Raw genomic sequence first — 17,277 nt, forward strand, 5'->3', positions numbered from 1 at the left:
CTTTACGGGATAAAATTGGGTGAAAAACCAAATAATAGAGGTAGAAACACGAGCAAAAATGAAGTTCTGGTTATTGAAAAAGGCAGCAATAGGAAATTGTATTTACACTAGAAAGATGGAGAATGAAAAGAAAGAAAAAAGAAAAAATGTCTACAGAAACGGTTCAAATTAAAATGAATGACAACAACATCAAAATAAAGGAAAAACAAAAAAACAGCAACAACAACAACAAAAAAAGCAGTATATATATCTTGTTGTATATTGTCTGGGCAACAGGTGGTCTTCTAGGGTATGAGATGTTAATTACAATGCTGATACAACTGGAGGCCTCTGCTGATTTGTCAACCCCCCCTTAATCTCTCTTCAGCCCTCTGAAGAGGCACTTTAAACTTCTAAACTTGCTAAACAGAAGCTTTTCCAGGAAAGGGCTTGTCGCTGGGATCACTGCTGAAGTGGCTATCCACTTACCAGTGTGCCAAAACCAGTCTCACTCTGCCCCTGAGGGTTAAGGCTGTAAGCGGGCTTAGTCCCCGCTTTTAGGCTGCTCAGTCAATAGGTTACTAGCTCCCACCCGATCCTTGCTCTGCGACCCTGAGGGCGGAGCTTGCCAGGGCACTTCTCTCACAATACCTCCCTGCGGCCCACAGCCAAACACTATTAGCACCGTCTGGCTCAGCCGCTCAGTCTGGGGCCATAGACAATGCCCATAATTCTCTGCACTCCTGCTCAAGCTCTCCCCAAGGCAGTTCAACTGAGTGTCATGTCCAAAAACACCAAAACAGTTCACAGGTAAGGCCTTTCCAGTTTGCAGTCTCGCTGCTACTGTACTTAGAGCTGCCGGTGAGATTAGACCCATCGAATAAACGTGACCACTTGCTGGTTTTCCACTGTTTTTGTCCTCCTTTTGGGGTCCAGAAGTCTCTTGCTGACTCCCTGTATCCTCAAAGTATTATATCTGATTATAGGCAGATCCCACCAGCCAGAGATGCCTGGAGTCTTATCTCCCCAGACTCATGGTGCCCAGATGGTAGGGAAGCTGTTACTTGGCTGCCATCTTGCTCTCTATCACCCCATGGGTAATTTTTTATCCCTCACCCCCTCCCACCTTTCTCCTTTTTTGAGTCTCAAGTGTTCATTATACTTGAGGTCCCCAACCTTTTTGCCACCAGGGCCAAGTTTCATGGAAGACAGTGTTTCCACTTAAGAGGGGAGGGCATGGGGCAGGCAGAAGGTGGAGCTCAGGCACCAATGCTATACGGCCCAGTTCCTAACAGACCATAGACCAGCAAGTACTGGTATGCAGCCCAGGGTCTGGGGACCATAGTATTATGCCACTCTATGTCCTTGTGAGCTACAGTTTATCTCCCACTTATAAGTGAGAACATGCAGCATTTATTTTTCTACTCCTGAGATACTTAGGATAATGGCCTCTATTTCCATCCAAGTTTCTGCAAAAGACATTATTTCATTCTTTCTTACCAGTCAGTTGTACTTCATGGTGTATGTATGTGTGTGTGTCACATGTATATCCCATTTTCTTTATCCACTCATCAATTCACGGGCATTTAAGTTGATTCTTCCCCCCCCCACCAAGTTAGGGGCTTGCTGTCTTCTCAGCTAGAGTGCAATGGTGGCATCATCATAGCTCATTGTAACCTTGAATTTCTGGGCTCAAGTGTTCCTCCTGTCTCAGCCTCCTGAGTAGCTGGGACTATAGTTATGCACCACTACACGTAAAGACAGGGTCTTGCCCTTGCTCAGGATGGTCTCAAACTCCTGGCCTCAACCAGTCCTCCCACCTCAGCCTCCTAGAGTGGTAGGATCACAGGCACATAGGCCACCTCAGACACATAAGGCCCACCTGAGCCACTATACCTGGCCTCAAAACCTTTCTTAATTCCTGCAGGTTTTAGAAAGGAAACCATAAGTATTTTTGGTCATCTGAATATAAATGTGACCAGAAATTATTATATTCTTTTTATATATGTTCCCATTTCTTTGGATCACAAAAAAGGTTATGAGGAAACTATTTCCTTACATGTATATCACATGGGAAGGGATAATATATTTTCGAATTTAAAATTCAAGTTCAACATTTTATTGTATTTGTGAAATTGTGATTACATTTTTTACAAATTAAAATGTAAATAGCCATCTAACAATTCACACTTTTCTAAATAATATGTTAGAGAAGTATATAATTCATTCTTTTTCTCTTTTCACTGTAAAGAAAAAACCTGTATTATAATTGCTACATGAATTTTTTTTCCAAGGGAAAACATTATGAATAATGAACTTCTCACATAAATTTATCTTGGCTTGGCGCCCATAGCATAGTGGTTACAGCACCAGCCACAAGTACCGAGGCGGGAAGGTTTGAATCCGGCCCCGGGCCAGCTAAACAACAATGACAACTGCAACAACAGCAACAATAAAAATAGCCAGGTATTGTGGCAGGCATATGTAGTCCCAACTACTTGGGAGGCTGAGATAAGAAAATCGCTTAAGCCCAAGAGTTTGAGATAGCTGTGAGCTGGGATGAGCTGGGATGCCACAGCACTCTATCCAGGGTGACAGCTTGAGACTCTGTCTCAAAAAAAAAAAAAAAAAAAAATTAATCTTATGAAAGACTTTCCCCCAGATACCTACTTTACCTATGCAGTATTATAGATTCTACATTTGCTGTCCTTTTAATATTTGTATTAATATTTGTCTCAACTGTTTCACAGTTTCTGAGAAGTGCACTAATCCATGTATTTTGAAGTGTCCCAGTTGGTACTGCCTATGAACCACTGGAGAATATACAAGATCCAAACCCTTTTCTAGATAATATGTTTTAAGTGTGATAATAACACCTACAATTTGCTAAATTTCTCAATTATTTTTAAATTTTATGTTGAGTTCCTCTAATATTTCATTCTTTTCTACAGTACCTTGCCCCTGAAGTAATCAGAAAACAGCCTTACGATAATACTGTAGATTGGTGGTGCCTTGGTGCTGTTCTGTATGAAATGCTGTATGGATTGGTATGTATTTCTATACTTTTATTGATTATCATTGATTCGGTTCTCTCCTCTCTTCCTTAATAATCTGATGGACACTTAGACAATACTAACTGAATAGTAATAGCCTGGTTAAATCAATCCAAAACCATATTAGGAATATGTAGAGAAAGAAAAACTTTTCATTCTGTTAGGAATTTTTTGAATTAATATGATTATTTCTCTGTCATGCTAATCATTCAAGTATTCACATCCCACTAGCATTTTTAGAACTAGACGCCTAGTTGCAATATTAAAATTACCTACGTTTATTCGGTTTACCCTAACATTATTCTAATTTCAAAAAGATGGTAAGGAAAAGACTTTGGTATTTATTAGGATACAGGCCAGGTGTTGTGGCTCATGCCTAGCACTCTGGGTGGCTGAGGTGGAAGAATGGGTTGAAGTGAGGAGTTCCAGACCAGCCTGAGCCAGAGCAAGACCCCGTCTCTACAGGAAATAGAAAAATTATCCAGCTGTGGTGGCTGCCTGTAGTCCCAGATGAGGCAAGAACTTAGAAGTTTGAGGTTGCAGTGAGTTATGATGAGGCCACTGCACTCTAGCTGGGACAACAGAGCAAAACCCTCTTGTCTTAAAAAGAAAACAACAACACACATCATTTCAGAAGATAATGTCTTTTCACTTTTGTCCTTTACTTTATTTTTATAGGCTTTTTTTTTTACCACTGGAGAGTACCTTGTATTTTCTTTCCTGAAAACACCATGTCCTAAATATTTTATTCAAAAAAGGTGATGTTTAGTATGTTGTCAGTTTCCCCGGTTTTTATTAGTTCAAGACACATAAGGCCAGCCAGAGCTCAGATAAACATGAGTAAGGTTGTTTTACTACATTGAGTTAATATTGTTCCAACCCAGAGCCAACGATTTATGCATCTTTTTTTCGATTTATGCATCTTATACAGTTAGCTTACATAGCTTTTTAGAGTAAATATATGGTTTCCTTCAGGCTTTTGGAAATATTTGGAGTAGTTTCCAGACTTCCATTGTGGTTCTGGAAGTATTCAGCAGCCTCATGCTGGCAACTACGTGCTAATCCCTAAAGCTGCTACCACCACCTGAGACCTGAGTTAGAGTGTGTAGTTTGCTTTTTCCTGAAAATTGTGGAGATTTCAGTAAAATTCAGCACATGAAGAAAACAATTTTACATCTTGCTTTCTTCAAGCACAGTTATTTACCATCTTGATATTTCAGAATCCTTTGAATTTCTTTAGAGAAAATATGAAATATCATTGTATATAAAATGCACTTGATTCGAAAGAGAACATTTAAAACATACTTAAAGCAGTGCATCTTACACGGGTATATGTAAAACTTGGTAAACGGTCTATAAAGCTAATGAATGATGCCCCATGATCATATCAATGTGCACAGCTATGATTTAATAAAATAAAAAAATAATAAGACTTTTATTGATGCTTTAAAAATAGTTATATTATAAAATACAAAAGTTTTTTCTTTTCTATAAAAAAAAAGAAAGTTGATAAACCTATAAAACTCTCTTAACTTTAAAACTTATTTTTACTTTAAACTTTTTAATTCGATGGTTAACCGGCTAATGGTCATGTTGAAGGTATGCCCCAGGTCTTTAGTCTCTGATACTACATTTTTATCCTGTGACATACATCTATAAAGCTGTCACTATCATAAATACTTAGGCAGGAGCATTCAGCTCTCTATCTCTACTGGAAATCTTTTTGTTTTAGTGAGTTTATTCCCAAGTCTCAGATTATTTAATCTATCTTGAATCTCTGTTTCCAGTGGTTCTATCATTTGCCTATAACGAGGTTGGTGGTTTTCTCTAAAACAGGTCTACAGGATGCTATTGAACGAATTAGCCATAAGCTTGGTGATGTGCTGGGTTTTAGAATCTCCTCGCATTGGGAGATGCAGATCTGCACACTGCAGATCTCTACACAATTCTAAAGGCCCAGGCATTTCTGCAAATGTCCACCTCTGGACAGTCCTCCCTTCAGATCAAAGCCAAATCCAACTATTATAACCCCATTTTGGCATAATTCAATTACCTCTAAGTTTATTTTACTTTTTATTTTTTCAGCCTCCTTTCTATTGCCGAGATGTTGCTGAAATGTATGACAACATCCTTCACAAATCCCTAAATTTGAGGCCAGGGGTGAGCCTCACAGCCTGGTCCATTGTGGAGGATCTCCTAGAAAAAGAGAGGCAAAATGGACTCGGTGCCAAAGAAGATTTTTTATGTAACATGTTTCCCAGTTCCAGCTTTATTTAAGCTTATTTAAAATTTGGAGATACCTCTTTATTTTATGTAGTATTAATGGAATGAACATAACTATTGGAGAATAGCACCATGGGATAAAAGCATACTTATCTCCACAGTTTTTTACCCGTGTTTATATAAAACTATACAGTATTTAAAACATGCTTACTTGCATTCTTTCATTTGATCCTTACAATTTGATCCTCTCCTCATCCTCCACATCCAGCTGTCATACCCTATTATTTAATTTTATTTTTTATTTGAAGTTCTCCTCCTCCCTTCTTTCAAAAAATGCTATGTGGTGTTATGTTTTTAACTACCTAAAGTATGGGTTTTTGGTTTTTTTGTGTGTGTCTTTATTGCTAAATAACATTAGCATTACCATAAAATAATAACAAAGTAAGCTTTTTGGGGGGTTTGGGAGCTACCTAACCTTTTAAATCATTTTCTTTAACAAGAATTTAAGGCGCCTCCTATCTGCCTGAGGCAGGAGGTTCAATGGTTCAAAAGGTTCAATGCCTTTTGCCTTGAACTAACATCAAATGACCTTTTTTTTTTTTTTAATTGGTGGCACTACCCACTCCAGCTGGTATCTCTCTCAACAATTTTCTATCTATTGTTTCAGTCAGTCTTGCTAATATTTCACACTTCCTTGTCCTTTTATTGGTCCTTTTATTGAAAACACTGGCAGAAATTGCAATCGTGGATGAATCCAGCTGTCATCTCCTAGGCTGCTGGACAGTGCGGAATGAAATAACATAGCTGGGCAGTTTCAAAGCCCTGTGGCATTATAGTCATGAACCTCCTCTGTGCTCTAGCACTGTCTGGTAATGCTCCTATGTTTCTGTAGTTAGCTTCCTCCCCTACTCTCTCTACTATATCATGCCTTCTCTCCAGACTTCTAGATTCCTTTTATGCCTCTTCTACACGTTTAGCAGATTATCTTGCCTTCCATTTCACATGGAAAATAGAACCATCAGAGCAGAACTAACCCAGCCACCTGCTAACAAATTTGAAGTCCTATTTACACCTGCAGAGACCTGTCATTTTCTTCTTCCTACTTTAGTCGAAAAGGTCTGTTTCTGCATGTTCGCTGAATCCTGTCCCCTTGCAAGGAACCCACATCATGCCATTTTTTGCTGCTCAGATAACTGCTCCCTTTTGTTCTGATTCTTTTCAATCAATAATTAAACTTTATCAAATGTATTGCTTCATAAAACACGAAAAAAACCTTCAAGTCTACCATCCTGCAAGACACTGCTCTGCTTCCCCTCTTAGCCAAACTTACTGAACATTTTCTGGATTCACTACTTCTTTACCATGCTCTCATTTTTCAGTCTATTCCAGAATAGCCAGTAGAGTTGCTAACTACATCTGTTCCTCTGCTCACACTCTCAGCAGCATTTAAATGCAAACCAGCATTTCCTGGTTTTCTACAAAAGCATACATCTCATCTCATGCTTTTCTGTATTTTGGGCCCACTTTCGCTATCTCTTGTATAAGCTCCTCTTCTTCAACCTATTAGTGTAGCAGTTCCTTGTTGTCCTAAACCCTCTTTTCTTCTAAGCTGTCTTCCTAGACAGTCTCATCTGGTCTCCTGATTGTGGTTATCTATCTGTCTTTGTCTCACACAGTTATATCATGAGTCCAGAGCTCTCTTTTGCACTTACACAAAATTTGCCTGCCCAGCACCACCACTTGGATTTCTTGAGAGTACCTTAAACATGACATGTTCAAAATTGAGGTAGTGTCCTCCTGTGCTTCCTTGTAGTTTTGTTTTCTTTTGTTTGTTTGAGACAGAGTCTTACTTTGTTGCCCTTGGTAGAGTGCTGTGGCATCACAGCTCACAGCAAACTCTAACTCTTGGGCTTAAGCAATTCTCTTGCCTCAGCCTCCCAAGTAGCTGGGACTACAGGCACCCACCACAACACCCGGCTGTTTTTTTTTTGTTGTTGTTGTTGTTGTAGTTGTTGTTTAAGCAGGCCCCAGCTGGGTTTGAACCTGCCAGCCCTGGTGTATGTGGCCAGTGCCCTAACCCACTGAGCTATGGGTGCTGAGCCTGCTTCCTTTCATGTTAAAGGACATCACTGTCCATATGGTAATTCAGATCAGAAATACGAGGGGCATCCTTGACTCCTCTCTTTGTCACACTTCCATGCTCAACAAATGGCTGGATCCTGTTGCATTTGCTTCCTAAATCTTTCCCATATCTCCACATTTCTTCCTAGCCCTGCTGCTACTATCTTTTCCTGCCATTTGTTGTCTTCAGTTTGGCCACACAATAGCTATTTGTCCTTTACCTGGGCTTGATTCTCCAATCTATTTCCCCCTATAGCCAGAGTAGTCTGTAAAGAAAAACAGTTGTGACATTTAGAAGACTAAAACTTCTTAATGGCTTTCTATAACCCTAGAATAAAATCCAAAACTCTTAACATAGCCAGGTGTGGTGGTTCACACATGTAATCCTAGCACTTTGGGAGGCTGAAGCAGGTGTATTGCTTGAGCTCAGGAGTTTGAGACCAGCCTGAGCAAGAATAAGACCCCATCTCTACTAACAATAGAAAAACTAGCTGGGCATTGTGGTGGGCGCCTATAGTCCCAGCTACTTGGGAGGCTGAGAGAAGAGGATCGCTTGAGCACAAGAGTTTGAGGTTGCTGTGAGTAAGCTATGACGCCACTGCACTCTATCCAGGGTGACAGAGTGGGACCCCATCTCAAAAAAAAGAAAACAAAAAAATTCTTTGTCTGGCACAGTGGCTCACACCTGTAATCCTAGCAATCTGGGAAGCTGAGGCAGGCGGATTGCTTGAGCTCACAAGTTCAAGACCAGCCTGAACAACAGTGAGACCTCATCTCTAAAAAATAGCCGGGCCTTTTGGTGGACTACTTTAGTCCCAGCTACTCAGGAGGCTGAGGCAAAAGGATCCCTTGAGCCCAAGAGTTTGAGGTTACTGTGATTTGGGACACTATGGCACTCTACCAAGGGTGACAAAATTCTGTCTGAAAAAAAATAAAATTTCTTCATGTAGACCTGATATGATATTAGCCAATTTAGCTTTTGAGCTTCAGAGCTTATGTGACAGTCCTATTCTTCTGGGCTTCAGCCATATCAGACACTTAATTTTCTTGACCAAACCAACCTTTTTGCCACCTCAGGATCTTTCTATTCTGCCTGGAAAATTTTTCCCTTATTCTTTTATCTGGCTTATTCTTACTCATCTTTCAGACTTGTGGTGAGATATCACTTAATCTAAGAAGTCTTTTTTAAGCCAACAAATAAGGTTAGATCCTACTTTCTACACTCCTGGGACCTCTTGCAGGAAAAAAAGCTAGAATCACTATTGCACCAATTTTCAATAGTACCAACCCAGAGTGGCATATTTTTTTTGGTAGTGGAGCTCATGGTCCTAATTTTACCTCTGCCCCACTGTAGAAAATTTCTCTGCCCCACTTCTTTACCTCTCCTACTCTGGTAATAATAATTCTTTGTTAGTGCTTCATTCTATTCATTGCACTTTTCTTTTTGTATTTTGAGTTGGCTGTTTTATATAGCTGCTGTTATTTTCACACTTTACCCTGATGCTTAAAACAATCTGTGAAGTATTTAGGACAGATATGTTAACCCCATTTGAGCTCTGAGGAAACTGTGACTGTGAAGAGGCTAAAACTTCAAGTAGGTCATTCTGAGTAACTTTCCTTCAGGTCTGTCTTGGTGGTCTTTCTACCACTTTGCCATACAAATTACATCGTTTTGCTGCATAAGTAACAAATATGTGCCTAAAAAGAATTATTAGGGCCCAATATGGAAAGAATTCATAAAATTCTTTACTGAATACTTAATATGTTCATCAGCATTAGTGAAAAAAAAAATGTATCTTTTTTAATATTCTAGCTTGAAATTCAGAGTCATCCTTTTTTTGAATCACTGAGCTGGACTGACCTTGTACAAAAGAAGATTCCACCACCATTTAATCCTAATGTGGTAAGTATCCAAATCTTTCTTTTACTAAAATAGTGAAACATAGAACTGTAGTTTACTCTAATTCTGGAAATAGATCTCAAAATCTAATCTCTATAAATGGAATCATTACCTAAGTATCTGTGAAATATGTCTTTCAGGTTGTCAAGTATATCTGATAACTTGAAGATGACCAGTCAGATTATAATTAGATTAAGTTGATGAAAGTATCTTCCAGTATAATTGTCAAGTGGGGTGGTGCCTGTAGCTCAAGCGGCTAAGGTGCCAACCACATGCACCAGAGCTGGTGGGTTCGAATCCAGCCCAGGCCTGCCAAACAATGACCACTGCAACTAAAAAATAGCCAGGCATTGTGGTGGGCGCCTGTAGTCCCAGCTACTTGGGAGGCTAAGGCCAGAGAATCACTTAAGCCCAGGAATTTGAGGTTGCTGTGAGCTGTGACACCATGGCACTCTACCCAGGGCGACAGCTTGAGGCTCTGTCTCAAAAAGTAATAATAATAATTGTCAAGTGTTTTTTTGGAGCATATATAAGAAAGGGACGAATTCAGCAAGGAAAAGAAGATGCAAATTAAAGTAACTATTTACAGGACGGCATCTGTGGCTCAGTTGGTAGGGCACCAGCCCCATATACCGAGGGTGGTGGGTTCGAACCTGGCCCTGGCCAAACTTCAACAAAAAGTAGCCAGGCGTTATGGTGAGCGCTTGTAGTCCCAGCTACTCTGGAGGCTGAAACAAGAGAATTGCCTACGCCCACAATTTGGAGGTTGCTGTGAGCTGTGATGTCATGGCACTCTACCAAGGGTGTAAAAGTGAGATGTTTCAAAAAAAAAAAATAAAGTAACTATTTGGTATCACTTTTATCTGTACTAAGTCAATAAACAACACTAATTCATGGTTTTCTACTAGAGTGATAAAAACCTGGTACAAACAAACCATAATGGTAATGTAAATTGTTACATCCTTTTTTGAAAACAGTAAGAGAATATAATAAAAGTGTTCATTTTAGCTAGACTTTTTAAACCCTGTGATAGAAACATTTTACCTAAAGATAATTTTTTAAAGCAAATAGCTGTATCAAAGACATGGTTGCAGGAGTGTCCAAAAATTTTTTTTCTCCACCCACACATTGGAAGAATAGGAGTTGTTTTGGGCCACACATTAAATACACAAACACCAACAAAAGCTGATTACAAAAAAAAGTCTGTACATACTTTTCATGATGTCTGACACCACAAATAAGCAAAAGCAGTCCTCACAAAATCAGCATGCAGGCCACAAATCAGACATCCCCGGACAGAACAGTGTTAGGAAATTTTGGAAATATAGCTAGCAAATATATAATAATAGAATTGGTTTTTATATTTTTATATACATATACATACAAATAAAAATATATAAATACGTGTCAGTAGGCCTATGATGACGTTACTAACTATTGATAGCTTCCCGTGTATACCATGTACACTCTGTATGTGTTAAAACATATAACTTATTCCAGCTCGGCACCCGTAGTAGAGTGGTTATAACTCCAGCCACATACACTGAAGGTGGCGGATTCATACCCTGCCCGGGCCAGCTAAATAACTGTAACAACAACAAAAAAAATAGCTGGGCATTGTGGCAGGCGCCTGTAGTCCCAGCTACTCGAGAGGCTGAGGCAAGAGAATCGCTTATGCCAAAGAGTTTGAAGTTGCTGTGAGCTGTTATGCAATCGCACTCTACTGAGGGTGACATAGTGAAACACTGTCTTAAAAAAACAAAAAAAAAAAAAAAAAAAGCATATAACTTACTCCTCAAGCTATAAGCTTACTGCTATTACTATATTATTATACATATTTTATAAATGAGGAAATAGAAAGTCAGAGATGTCTCATAGCTGAATGAAAAGTAGCAAAGCCATGATTTTAAATCTGTGCATGATTCCAAAGTTGTCATTCTTTCTGTGCTTTCCTTTTCTTATTGAGTAAATTAGAATAAAAATGAGCAAACATTTAGAAAATCTTCTTGATGAACATGATAATTACAATTTTTGTGACTTATGATTATAACAGTAAAATAGGGTAAAGACTGGAAGAGATATAAACTAAGGTTTTGTTTTTGTTTTTTTGTTGTTCCAGTTTGGCCAGGGCTGGGTTGGAACCTACCACCCTTGGCATATGGGGCCGGCGCCCTACCCACTGAGCCACAGGCACCACCCCTAAGGTTGGTTTTGTGAAAGAGTCTCACTCTGTCCCCCTGGGTAGAGTGCTAGGACATCATAGCTCACAGAAACCTCAAACTCTTGGGCTTAAGAGATTCTCCTTCCTCAGCCTTCCCAGCAGCTGCAACTGTTGGTGCCTGTCGCAACATCTGGCTAGTTTTTCAGTATTTTGTAGAGACAGGGTCTCATTCTTGCTCAGGCTGGTCTCTAACTCCTGAACTCAAGCAATCCACCTGCCTCAGCCTCCCAGAGTACTAGGATTACAGGCGTGAGTCACCACCGTGCCCCACTTTTTTTTTCTTTTATTTAACATTTTTTGGTGTTGGTGTAAAACTTAGGGAAATGTTTTTTACTATATTAGAACAGAAAAGGGAATCTCTTTAGGAAAGTTTTATTTAGTCTACTCAGGCTTTGTTAAAGGTTAGTTTCTGATCATAGCTCATAGCTTGGCATTAATAGGTGTGACATTTTGTACCTTTTCCATTATTGTGATACTTCACTAGAAAGAATGTGTTTCAACTCCATCCACAGGTTAATACAAAAGATGCAAAGTCACATCTTTTATTATGGCTGAAGAGTATTCCATGGTATACATATACCACAGTTTGTTAATCTATTCCTGAGTTAATGGATGTTAAGGTTATTTCCACTTCTTGGTGATTGTAAATTCAGCTGCGATAAACAACCTAGTGCAAATGTCTTTATGATAAAATGATTTTTTTTTCCTCTGTGTAGGTGCCTAGAAATGGGATTGTGGGGTCAAATGGGAGGTCTAATTTGAGTTCTTTGAAGATTCTTCATATTTTGTTCCAAAGAGGCTTTATTAGTTCGCAGTCCCACCAGCAGTGAATAAGTGTTCCCTTTTCTCCACAGCTGTGCCAATGTCTGTAACTTTGGGACTTCATGATGTGGGCTAATCCTACTGGGGTCAGGTGATATCTCAAGGTGGTTTTGATTTGCATTTCTCTGATGATTAGGGATGGTGAACATTTTTTCATGTGTTTGTTAGCCATTCCCCTGTCTTCCTCAGAGAAGGTTCTGTTCATGTTTCTGTGATAGATGGGATTGTTGCTCTTTTTTTGTGGAACCTAGGACTTTTAAGAACTGTTGTTTTTTTCTCTTCAGACTGACAGTCTTAGTTGAGTTTAGTTATCCTCAAGTACATCACCAAGCAGTAGAGAGCTAGGGGAGTCCTCTTAAGCAACATTTCACTGGAAATGAAAACAGCGTTGACTTGAGAGTCCCATACCTCAAACTTTGGATCCTTGGTCATCTATGATTATTTAGACATTAAGCCACTCCAAGTTGTTTTTTTGTTTGTTTGTTTGTTTTTGGTGGTGTTTTTTGTGGCTTTGTTGTTGTTTTTTCTTTGAGCAGAGTCTCAAGCTGTGGCCCTGGGTAGAGTGCCATGGCATCACAGTTCACAGCAACCTCCCACTCTTGGGCTCAAGCAATTCTCTTGCCTCAGCCTCCGAAGTAGCTGGGACTACAGGTGCCCACCACAACGCCTGGCTATTTTTTTGTTGCAGTTGTCATTGTTATTTTAGCTGGCCGGGGCCAGGTCAAACTCGCCAGCCTCAGTGTATATGGCCAGTGCCTTACCTACTGAGCTACAGTCACTGCCCTTTTTGTGGCTTTTAAAAAAACAATGCCTTTGGGGTGGCACCTGTGGCTCAAAGGAGTAGAGTGCCGGCCCCATATACCAGAAGTGGTAGGTTCAAACCCAGTCACAGCCAAAAACTGCAAAAAAAAAAAAAAACACTGGTTATGAGGTTTAATTTAGGTAACATTCGTAAAGCACCTGTGAGTCCATTGCACATAGTAGGTATTCAATCAATATTAGTTCTCTTCTCCTCTTCCCTCCATTTGGGAATGTGTCAGTTAAATATTTATTGGTAACTTAGTTAGAAAATACATATGCATAGGACATAGACTCTGTCTTCAGAGTTAAAAAGGTAAAACTAGGAAGAGATAAAGAGTTTAAAAACTCTATTGTGAGCATGTATTTGGCATTTAATATTTTGGTTGAACTGAAATACGTAAAGTAAGGCCAGAAACCAGATGCCTCATGATGACTTATGATTACATTTGTGCAGGAAAAGCAGCTGATAGAGATTGTCTTTGATGCTTACTCATCCTGTGACTAAAATGCATTCATTGAATTTTTGGTCAGATTGGTGTTCTATATTTTATATAGAATTAGTTACTACAAAAGGGGAGAGTAGGCTTATTGACCATGCTAAGTTTCAACATTTTTATGAAGAGTGTTTCTAGCAGTTAAAAGTTCTTCCAAAATCCAATATATTGCATAAAGTATTTACTTCAATTATATATTCCTAAGCACTCTTATTATAAGAGGAGTATAATCAGTTTATTTCCCTGTTAACAGTAGGTAACATGCATTATGAATTCTTTTTGTTAATCCACAGAATTGAATTTATACTTCTAAATATTTAATTCATCCTTCTAGCAATGGTGGTTTAATTTTATTCTCTCAGCAGTTGATAGTAACTATAAAAGAGAGGGGCTAATAGCAGGGGTCTTAAAATTGCCTAACACAAACAATGTGGGTATAGTACTATATTGGCTATATGTGGGTATAGTACTATATTGGGTATATGTGGGTATAGTACTATATTGCAAACTCTTTTTGCTATAAAACTCATCAACAAGTTGTATGTATGTATGTATTCATTTAGTTTTGAGGCAGAGTCTCACTTTGTTGCCCAGGCTAGAGAACAGTGGTGTCATCACAGCTCAGGGCAACCTCAAAACTCCTGGTCTATAGCACTCTTCTGTCTCAGCCCCCCAACTATCTGGGACTACAGGATGTACCACTCACTCCCAGTTAATTTTTTTTTTTTTTTTGAGACAGAGTCTTACTATGTCGGCCTCCATAGAGTGCTATGGCGTCACAGCTCACAGCAACCTCAAACTCTTAGGTTTAAATGATTCTCTTGCCTCAGCCTCCCAAGTAGCTGGGACTAGAGGCGCCCACCACAATGCTTGGCTATTTTTTTGTTGCAGTTGTCATTGTTGTTTAGCAGGCCTGGGCCAAGTTCAAACCCACCAGCCCTGGCACCCTAACCACTGAATTATGGGTGTTGAGCCAGTTAGTTTGTTTTTAATTTTTGTGGAGAAAAGAACTTCATATGTTACTCAGGCTTGTCTTTATCTCCTGGCCTCAAGTGATCTTCTGGCCCGGGCCTCTCAAGATGCTAAGATTATAGGTATGAGGCAAGCCTTTTTATTTTTATTAGAGGGAAGGTCTCCCTGTTGCCCTCATGCCAACCTTCTGCCTCAGGCTCCCAAAATGGTAGGATTATAGATGTGAGCCATTGCACCTGGTCCCAACAAGCACTTTGTGATATCTTAAAAATTTTTTTCTCAATATGCCTTTTGAGAACAACCAAAACAAAGTAAGTCCCTGTATAGTAATCCATGTTTGGATAGGACCTTATAAAGTGCCTTTAAAATCCTCTTTCTATGTACACTCATTCCAGTCCAAACTATAGAAATCTCCTCCGGAAGCCACCCCTAATATTCCACTGTGTTGGGCACATCTGGGTTGCGATCCTTGCCTCTACTGTAATCCTCAGAATAACTGACTTTATTACTGCTTTCATCTTGGCAGCCTCTGCAGTGCAGCTCCCTCGGGTTTTTGGCTTCCTTTTTGAAATATTAATTATTCTGCATAGCTAATAGTTTACAGTTCCATGGCCTCAGTCCCTACTTTAGGAATTTCTGCTTTCTACATATAAAAGTCTACTATGAACTTAGATTTTAAAAATTATGAAAACAGAGTTGCTTATTTGGTAGGAGAGAGCTCACTAACATTTCAAATTAGTGGTTGCCAGAAAACAAACCTCAAATTAAAAGTGCCTTTATCAGTTTTTATAGTAATTATTTGATGTATGAAGCATTTTGTAATGGGGTCATGGCATTAGGAAGGTTGAGAACCACTGGGTTAAGAGGTAGATGATAGTGTTCTTACTACAGAAGAAGAAATAAGCTCATTGTGATAGGGTAGTTTAAATAAAGAATGATATCTAATAAATAATACAGCCACAAATCAAGAGCCTGTGATTTTTCTTATATGTAAGAATTTGAGGGGAAAAAATATACATACACACATATAATTTCTGGCATTCTTTGCCATGTGTGGATGTTTTCTCCTATGAAAGGATGTAGCATTCTGGGTTTTCTTGGTCTTGTCTCTGCTCAGTTTTAGGTGTACCAGGCTAGCTACTATCCTTAACTTACATCTGTTCTGAATACCTGCCTGTTCACCTCAGTTATACTCGATGATTTGCACGTTTTAGGGATTCCCTTCCCTATAGAGCAGAAATAACCTAGAGCTTCAAGGATGCACTTGAAAAGTGAATCACCTGAATTTGTAGCCCAGTGTTAATCTATAAATACATTGGAAAGGGAGAATCTGTTAACTTGCATCAGATTGGTAAGGGAAGGTTAAGAACCACTGCCTTTGAGACAGCGCCACTGTGCTTCATTTCCTGTGTACCTGGACCCCACAGCCGTCCAGAGCTGAGGATGCCCTATGAAATACTTCACGACCTTGTCTATAGCACACTGAGTCACATTGCACAGTTTTACTTATCACCTTCTTTATTTCTTCATCAGAAGGCTTCACCCATCAAGGATTGAGAAACTAGATGGGCAGGTATTTTGTGGAAGCTCAAATACAAAATCCCATCCTGAAAATGTACCTGAGACCCTTTTCTGAGCTTTGAGGTGGTGATGGGTAGAGGAAAAAAAGAGGACCAGGGACAGGGCTTGAGATTCCAATTAGCATAGGCAAGCACTTTGCTAGCCTTCCTTATCCTTCTTCTCCTCCCTCCACCCAATAAAAACCTTAACTGTTAGGACAGATCACCTCACCTAAATAAAAGTCAGGAAAGGAAAAGCAGAGAAATGTTCCAAAGAAATGAATTAGGAAGACATCTAAACTTGCTAGTAGTAAATACACAAATTCATAAAGGAGTTTTTAAAGGACTAAGTTAATGAAAAACAAGCTAGGTTGAATAATATTATGCTTTTGATGTTTCAGGCTGGACCTGATGATATCAGGAACTGTGACACAGCATTTACAGAAGGAACAGTTCCGTGTTCTGTGTGTGTGTCTTCTGACTATTCTGTAGTGAATGCCAGTGTTTTGGAGGCTGATGACGCATTCCTTGGTTTCTCTTACGCACCTCCTTCAGAAGACTTATTTTTGTGAATGGTTTGCCATTCAGAAACTATAGAGCAAATACAAGCCACGGATGGGACTGAAACTCATTTCTGTGAATATATTCAAATATGTATAACTAGTGCCTCATTTTTACATGTAATATTGAAAATTATGGAAAATGTATTTTCTGCTATATGCAAGAAAATAGGGCATTTCAAAGAGCTATGTTTTGATTAAAATTTGTATTCTTGTTTATTAAGCTTATTTTTGAACAAAAATTTTAAAAGCTATTATTCTTAACATTAACCTGTTTTTAAAGAAAACATTGTGCTATTGACTGTTTTTTTCCCTCTTAGTTTACACTAACATCTACCCGTGATCGACTGCTTCTTAACAGTCGATTTAAGTTAATATATACTAACACTTTTGAACTCTTTACTATGACTTTTGTTATCAAATCAGAACTATGCAATTAATACGCGGTTGTTTATCTCTTTCCAGGATAAATCACCGAAACAATCCAACAATCCCACAATCTTGGTAGGATTCAAATGTAAAGGCATAATTAATGCATTGTTAACACTTTGAATAATTGTTCATTCAGATCA

At 39.0% G+C, this 17,277-nt stretch overlaps 1 protein-coding gene across 1 annotated transcript in view; it reads left to right on the forward strand.

The window, feature by feature from the left end:
- LOC128563704 (serine/threonine-protein kinase Sgk3-like) overlaps positions 1-17,024 on the forward strand; it is a 227,196-nt gene extending 210,172 nt beyond the window's left edge. The window contains exons 23-26 of the mRNA XM_053559135.1: positions 2,931-3,026; positions 5,118-5,273; positions 9,190-9,279; positions 16,547-17,024. Coding sequence (XP_053415110.1) covers positions 2,931-3,026; positions 5,118-5,273; positions 9,190-9,279; positions 16,547-16,717 — 513 coding nt within the window. The 3' untranslated portion in view covers positions 16,718-17,024. The remainder of the gene's footprint in view (positions 1-2,930; positions 3,027-5,117; positions 5,274-9,189; positions 9,280-16,546) is intronic.
- Positions 17,025-17,277: the final 253 nt, after the last annotated feature.

Source organism: Nycticebus coucang, chromosome 13, assembly GCF_027406575.1.
Source record: "Nycticebus coucang isolate mNycCou1 chromosome 13, mNycCou1.pri, whole genome shotgun sequence".
Taxonomy (NCBI): domain Eukaryota; kingdom Metazoa; phylum Chordata; class Mammalia; order Primates; family Lorisidae; genus Nycticebus; species Nycticebus coucang.